Source organism: Genypterus blacodes, unplaced genomic scaffold (assembly GCF_046128005.1).
Source record: "Genypterus blacodes isolate CSIRO-AG114 ecotype Tasmania unplaced genomic scaffold, CSIRO-AGI_Gbla_v1 ptg000067l_1, whole genome shotgun sequence".
In the NCBI taxonomy this organism is placed as follows: Eukaryota; Metazoa; Chordata; class Actinopteri; order Ophidiiformes; family Ophidiidae; genus Genypterus; species Genypterus blacodes.
In genome coordinates this window covers 10,774,550-10,782,500 of record NW_027466879.1, presented here as the reverse complement: position 1 = coordinate 10,782,500, position 7,951 = coordinate 10,774,550, and the positions used below count along the sequence as shown (strand labels likewise).

The following is a 7,951-nucleotide window of genomic DNA, read 5'->3' as shown; positions in this document are numbered from 1 at the left end:
AATGTGGACTGCTGTGGTTTTCCCTGCTGATGCAGCTCTGAGGTGACAGGGCTGTTCGCTCCTCGGCCTCCTCTGGGCTGTCCAGACCCGACTGGGGGGTCAGAGGTGACAATGGGATCTCAGAGGGGCGGGGCTGCGTGCGCATGTTTGGCCTGCCCTCTACCTCCATTTCCCCCCTGTCCCTCGCTCCGGCCCTGGTGTGGAGCCCTCGCTCGCCCACAGTGCGATAGCTGTGCAGCCCCAGCGTGATCTGCGTGGGTCCGGAGGAGTCGAGCAGGGGGGCGTGGCCTCTGTTTCGCGCTCCACCGCGGAGCAGGCGACTCCACAGATGCCCCAGGCGCCGACGGGAGGCGGAGGAGGAGGAGGAGGAGGAGGAGCGACGGGATGAGTGACGTCTGATCTGCCGTCTCATAGCCAATCGCAGGTTCTGTAAAACGGAGGCCTGGACGCACACAGAGACACACACACACACATGAAGGCAGATTTACATAAGCGTGCATTTGAATTTGGGGCCTGAAGGCGATTTGACTGGGGTGTTTCCAGCAAAACAAACTCAAGCTTTTGTACTATAATCCTTTTACTTGAGTGATATTATAAAACACATTTAGTTACAGAACGACAGCTTCTGTGGGCTGGAGTGAACCTGAAGTGTGACGGTTACCTGGGTGGGGTTGTACACTGGGAAATCCTCTACCGGGGGGATGAGGCCCTGGGCGATCAGCTGACCGTAAGAGGGCGGAGCTTCTCTCTGAACAAACTCTGCCTCCATGTGAGTCATCTGAGTCTCAAAGGCTCTAAAAGCAGCAGAGGGAAGGAAATCGAGAGACAAATAAAGACCTGGGGTGAGCGAGACGGAGCAGACGGAGCGACGGATGATGAGCACAGCGTTTTAACAAAAGCTGGATGAGTCACACTCGTAAACACTTTATGGATTATGTGCCATTTGGGCTTTCAACATCATATCCAAAGATAGAATAGAACATCATGTGACCCTCGGCCCTGGTGAAGGTCATCTGCGCACCAAACACCACCGCTTGTTGTCATAAGCGACAGCAAATACATTTTATTTTTAATCCACTCATCTCATGTGTGTGTGTGTGTGTGTGAGACACTAATGCAACCAGGTATGCAAGGATCAGTTCTATGCTCTTTCCTTCAGAATGTCATTTTGCTGTATAAGGGAGAATCAGTAGCAGAATGCAACTGAAGTGCCAACTCATGAATCAATGGAAACACTTCACCATCAAGTGAGAGGAGGATTTAATCAATATGGGCCATTAACAAGTTAGAGGCAGAGAGAGATGAATGGTGCTGAAGAAGAACAGACTGACAGGAGGAAGCAGAGCGACGTGCTCACCTGTACTCTCTGCTCCTGAGGGAGTAGAGTTTCAGGGCGCAGCCGAGCGCGATGACCAGCAGGAGGCTGCAGATCAGGCTGCCGATCAGCGCGGCCGTGATCACCTTTCTGGGCACCGCCGCCAAGCAGTCGCGCTCGTCGCTCCCGTCCAGGCAGTCCTCCTGCCCGTCGCAGCGCCACGTCTCGAAGATGCACAGGTTGGTCCCGCAGTGGAAGTTCCCCGGCTGGCAGTCGTAGCAGTTCTTCTCGTCCGAGCCGTCCGGGCACCTCTTCTGGTTGTTGCAGCGCTCGGAGGGCGGGTAGCAGACGCCGCTGCCGCCCTCGCAGGGGAACTCGCCGTCCGGACACGCGGGGCAGGCCTCCTCGTCGCGGCCCGACGGGCAGTGCCAGTAGCCGTCGCAGCGTTGCCGTTCCGAGTAGCAGCCCTGGTCGCTGCCGCAGGGATGCTCGCCGGGAAAGCAGTAACCTTTGACCTGTGAGGGATGAACAGGACACACATGACTAGGGAGGAGGATGAGTCCTCTGCTCAGCTGATCCAGCTCTCTGACTCTCTGACATACACAACAGCTTAGAAGGAAAGATGCTAAATTGTGAAATTGTTCCAAAAGTTTAACAAATCAAGTACAACTACAACGATGGAGTTATGGGGTTAAATGACCGTATCTCTGTTTGCCGTACCTGGTATGTGGCGTTGAATCCGTGTCCGGGGCTGCGAGGCTGTGCCAGGTACAACACGCTCATCTGGCCCCGGCTAGACTCCAGCAGGGCCGGACGTCGGTTGTTGTGATAGGACAGCACCTGCAGCAGGTACTCGGCCCGGTGCATCAGCCCGTCGTACACGTGCAGCGAGTCCCTGGGGCCCAGCTGGAGGTCCATCTGGAGCACGATGGGCTTGGGGTCCTGAGTGTCCAGCAGCCAGGAGCACCTCAGCTCGGACGCGGCGCTCCGGTTGGCCCGGAAGAAATCCGGGGAGGCGAAGGAGCCGTAGAAGTTCCCCAGGCGTTTGCCGCAGGTGGTGTCGGGGCAGCCCAGCTCGTCCGTGCCGTCGGGGCAATCTCTGGCTCCGTTGCAGCGCAGGGTGGGGGGCAGGCAGCGGGTGGACTGGGCCTGGGTGCAGGGCAGCGACCCGAAAGGGCAGAGGCCCGGCCGCGCCTCGGTGGGAGGGGGGGAGCAGCTGCGTTCGTCGGAGGCGTCGCCGCATTCGTCTTGTCCGTTGCACTTCCAGGAGCGAGGGAGACACTTCCCGTTCCCGCACAGAAACTCATCGGACTGACAGCTGCTCTGACCCAAGTGACCTGCAGAGAAAACACACTCACTGACTGGAACAATCACACTGTAGCTGAGTGCCACACACACACATAGTTATCACCTTCTGATTCGGTATCTGGGATTGAAAATCATCAATTCTCATGTAAAGTACAATTCAGATTCAATGGTATCCAAGGTAAGACACTAGAAACTCTAAATCACACTGCTGCTAGAGGGATGACAACATATAACACGTGTTGGGAGGGTGAACACGGAGATCTGGAGGTAAGGGGTGTGGGGTCAAGGGTCGGCCGATGACGCCCACAACCTCTGCCCACGTTTTAAACTGACCTCTGATGTAGGAGAGTCGAAAGCCTTGGGCCTGAACGGAACTGTTGGCTCGGGAGTGGAAGTAGAGCCAAACACGCCCCCTGGTGGAGATGAAGGGAGGGGGCAGCACGGAGCCGCACAACCTGGATTCCCCGTTTGGAGCCGGAGTCAACAGGAGCCAGTCGCCCAGGCAGGCCCCTGACTCGGCCACGTCGAAGTTACGGAAACTGGAGGGGAGCGAAGTGAAGACGTAGATGAAGATGAAGTCGATTATAATCTATAGTTATCTGAGTTGATGTTGTGTAGGTGACTGGATGAGATGGAACACGACAACACTGAAGCCAGCACGAGTGATTCGCTTTCCTCAGATTGCCCAACACAGAGCGACGACGACATCTTCCTCTTTGGTGCATGAATTCCTCATAATAACTAATGAATAAAATGTACAAATACAAAGCAGGCGATTAGACTGGACGCCCTCTTTAGTGCCAAATACAAGAGTGGAACAAATGGGAAGCGAGAGGTTAATGTGAAGCTCTTTCTCTTTACAGCACCGAGCTCCAATTATCCTGGACAGAGCGCCCTTGGATCGGAGCCAAATTAAAACAGGCTAAAGGGGCAGTGGATGGCGTTCAGCTGCACCTTCCACAGAGGCCGTGGAGGCGGCGGCGGCGGCGGCGGCGGCGGCGGCGGCGGCGGCGGGGGGATTGGCGCGATTGCCTGAGATGGTCTCGTCCCTGCAAAACGCAATTATCGATGAATCATACATACACACACACACTCAAAGGACGTGTCAGCGGGGTGGAATCATTCGGTGGATCAGAGTCGGTGTGTGTGTGTGTGTTTGTGTTGAGTGAGAGTATTTTAAGAGGGCGCACTAAATTTTCAGAAGAGGGCTTCTTGGAAGGAGACAGGAGGGCGGCTCTAAGGAAACAAAGAGCTTGTTGGTATGCAGAGTGAACTCCTCTATGAGCATAACCCAGCACTTAACCCTGCATAAAGTCCCTTCACTGGGTCCAGTACGCTCCCTGCTTTAGGATTCATTTGGAGGTTTCCTATTAAAGAATGCCACGACAACAGGAATGATGCTTGTGTGTGTGGAGAGTTCACAAGTGGACGCACACTTTCATTTGTTTTAATATGAGGATAGAGGGAGGTTGTTGTTGTTGTTGTCCGCTGAAAGGTACAAAAGCGTTTGTAATTTGATATTCTTCCAAAAGCAGTATATGATATTTTCTCTGTGTGTGAGTGTGTGTGCACCTGATGGTAATGACCTCTCCCTGAGCTCCCTGGATGTTCCAGCTGCAGTTGACTCCAGCAGGGTAGTTGAGAGGCCAGGAGGGGCTGAAGATCACCCCCCGACGCTCTGTGTGAACCTCCACCTGCTCGCTGCAGGCAGCTGGAGGAGCACAGAGACAATCACACAACAAAAATGTTAAAGAAACACACACATTGGATACGGTTGAATACCTCACACTTCACCTTATAACGCAGCGCAAAGGATGTAAACAAACACCGCATTTTACACACTGCACCCAAGGGCGTTAAACCAAACCCGCTCCTCTGTGTTACCACCGAAACGTTCCGCCTCGGTGAGACTGGCGGATCTCCCCGAGCTGAACACACACCGGGGACAGACCAGAGATAGCAGCGGTCCAACTGGCAGCCCCGGCAACAACATCGGCTGTTCCCATTGCGCCATTGCTCCAGGGAAAGAGACGCGGTGCCAGGTGGCCCAGAGGACAAAGCAGGGAGACACAGGCCACATGATGTCTTATCCTGCTGTGTGTGTGTGTGTGTGTGTGTGTGTGTGTGTGTGTGTGTGTGTGTGTGTGTGTGTGTGTGCTCAGGTTCACACATACAAGCTGTTTACTTGTTGTACGATCTATATTATGACATCACCTCCTGTCAGTAGCCCTCATTAGATCTCGTACTGGGTCTTGTTTGAATCATAGACCGGCCTAGAGAGACTTATACAAATATAACCAGCACATATTTCTCCATCTATCTCATTAACTATTAAAGAGGCAGTCAATCAAAACTGTTGCAGCATCATCTCAGCTGTGCGTCAGTGGTTGTTACCCATATTTGTAGGGACGGAATGAGGCAACAGCCACTCACGCTGCCTGTCCAAGATGATTTAGACTGAAAATGTGAAGAGACTTTTGGAGCGATCCTGCAAACCAACAGGTGTGAGTCTGAACGTTTAGATGATCTTTGATGGAGATAACAGATTGTACAACTGAGTGAAAACGTTCCAATTACTTCCATGGTCGGAGAGGAAATATTTCTACCCACCGATTGATGTTTTTTTTAACTCTATCTAAATGGAGAAGCTTTGAAACAGATTTGAGGATATTACTGCTGTAGGAGAAAGGCCTTCAGAACGAGGCTGGAGCTTCATTCATCATCCCCGTGTGTGTGTGTGTGTGTGTGTGTGTGTGTGTGTGTGTGTGTGTGTGTGTGTGTGTGTGTGTGTGTGTGTGTGTGTGTATGCATTTATGTGCCCTTTGCAATGAAGCGATTCACATTCAAAACCCATAAATACTACATTGATGTTAATAAGTGGCTGTTCAGTCGCTCCAGACTCAAATCAAATCGGCTAATTTAAGCACTTGAACAAAAGCCAGAGTTCAGGCCAGCAGGCACTGTGACACCAACAAGGGAGATCAAAGAGGAGCCAAATCAAATAGAATGACATTTAATTACCACACAAAGGAAAGCTCTGTGCTATAAAAGTGGAAAAACAACAACACCAATACAGAACTTTACTTACTTACTGACTAGATTTTGATATAAAACGATCTTCCCTCAGTTTCTCACACAAACACACGACCAACGTTAAGAAAACGTCTCCATTCAAACTGCCGTCATCAACAATGTGACATAAGCTTTATAAAGCGGTGGCCTTTGAAGAAGCGTGGAGCGTGGAGCTCCCCTGAGGCGGATGGAACATTCATCACACTAATTATTCACCAAAGCACCAGCTTATGGAAGCCCACTCATCTCCTCCAGTATGAGGTAAGCACTTTGTCTTTTGACGCTGCACAACAATCCACAATCCATCGTCGTCTCATTAGGGCTCGACGCTGCAGCAGGAAGAAACAAGCGAGGAGCTGCCGCGTTGCCGCTCTGTAACTAAACACCAGAAGGAGAGAACATTCAATGATTTCTAACAATAATGATCCAACATCTGCACACCGCAGAGCGTCGCCTGGTTCTGATGGGTTTCTGCTGAGTGTGTTTATTTGTTTCAGGGGTTTAAGGAGGAATCAGTGAAGTCAGCAGAGTGACTCCGGCTGTGTTAGTGGGGAGGGAGGGGGGTTATGGCTTAGGGCTCAGTGATGGATATCCATGATCCAGACATGACAAGCAGAGGACACACACACACACACACACACACACACACACACACACACACACACACACACACACACACACACACACACAGGCTGGGTTCCACTTATTCACATGTTACTTTGGGGAGAAGGACAGTACGCTGTGTCAGGGCCTCAGTAAAGGTCGAGTGTGAAGCTTTGTGTGTGAGGAAAAATCAACTGATGACATGAACAAACGAACAAACGAACAAACGAACAAACGAACGCCTGTAAACACTACATCGTGTCTTCAACCTCCACAACTACAAAACACTAGAGCCGACTTGAGCAGACAAGGAAATCACAGTCGCTTTGCGTACTGTATGTAAACACACACAAATGAGTGTACAATTGTAAATTTGTGAACGATTGAGGTTTTGTTGTCTGATATGAGGTTGTGTGCTGCTGCTGTTGTAATAGTTTTGTGCAGAATCCATTGTTGGCACAAAATGGTCACTGTGGTTCCAAAAACAGGCACTGATAGGCCGACTGTGCCAAACACTGTGATTGCTTTACCTGTTCATAAACTTTACGCATCTACAGTTTATGAGCACAATGTTTACTCCAGGGAGGAGATTTGATGAGAGAGGGAGAGAGAGAGGGAGAGAGTGAGAGGGGGAGAGAGAGAGGGGGGGGGGGGTCGAGCTGCAGGGAGGCAGTGATGTAATGCTGAAAGAGGCATCAGATTTTGAGGCAGCATCCATGTTTCCACACTAACCCTGATCATTTAACCGCCACAGATCAATAGGTGCCCCGGCCTCTACGGAGTGATAGCCTCATCTTCTCACCTCAAGCAATCACAACACGGAAACACTCCTTCTTCATCGATCACAGCACTTCATCAGGATGGCACAAGTAAACAAAACTGAGATTGTGTATTCTAGCTGCATTACAAACGTGCAGGAGCGATCGTATGAGGTCACACAGCTGACAAAGAGTGAGAGGAACAAACGCGGGGTATTAATTAAATCAATCAATTTGCAAATGATAGAAAATATCATGACATACACACATACACACACACACACACACAGAGTCAGACACACACACACAGAGTCAGACACACACAGAGGTGAGTTCGATCCTCCCTGCTTCTACCATCGCAGCACCGTAGAAGCTTTGTGTGTGTGTGTTTGTTGTCACCTGCAGAGAGCAGCGCAGAGCGGAACCACAGCAGCCCGAACAGCAGCCCCGGCGGCCCCGGCAGCGGCCCCGGCAGCAGCCCCATGGTCCACGGGCCGCTCAGATCAACACGTTCTCCACACTTTACTCGGCATTTGCAGCTTTCTACCTCAACATTCCGCGTTGATTTTCACCTCGCAGACACGTTAAGGTCCTCACTCAGCCCCCCCGTGCAAAGGCATTGTGTCCCTCTGCAACGTCGTGATCGCAGAAGTGTTACACGCGGCTTCCGCTCACTGGTTTCAAAGTAAAAGTTGCAGCATTTGTTGATAAGAAGCATTTGTTTAGAAAGTGCTTTGATCGATAGTACATCGTAGATATCTGGTGCATTAAGTTAGTGATCAAATTGTGTTGGTGGTCTGACCATGAGATGAAAGACTGATTTTATTTTTTTATCACAGCCTTTTGTTTTTGTAGGAAGTTTAATTGTTCTTTAACTATTTTATTGAACCGTTCA

The 7,951-nt window shown here is 51.0% G+C and overlaps 1 protein-coding gene across 1 annotated transcript in view; it reads right to left on the bottom strand.

The window, feature by feature from the left end:
• Nucleotides 1–7,540, bottom strand: part of lrp3 (low density lipoprotein receptor-related protein 3) — a 10,518-nt gene extending 2,978 nt beyond the window's left edge. Inside the window, exons 1-7 of the mRNA XM_076155992.1 lie at nt 7,456–7,540; nt 4,196–4,334; nt 2,957–3,162; nt 2,036–2,652; nt 1,358–1,830; nt 662–794; nt 1–442 (exon numbers count right to left, since the gene is read on the bottom strand). The exon at nt 1–442 is cut by the window's left edge and continues 2,978 nt beyond it. Coding sequence (XP_076012107.1) covers nt 1–442; nt 662–794; nt 1,358–1,830; nt 2,036–2,652; nt 2,957–3,162; nt 4,196–4,334; nt 7,456–7,540 — 2,095 coding nt within the window. The remainder of the gene's footprint in view (nt 443–661; nt 795–1,357; nt 1,831–2,035; nt 2,653–2,956; nt 3,163–4,195; nt 4,335–7,455) is intronic.
• Between the last annotated feature and the right edge of the window lie 411 nt (nt 7,541–7,951).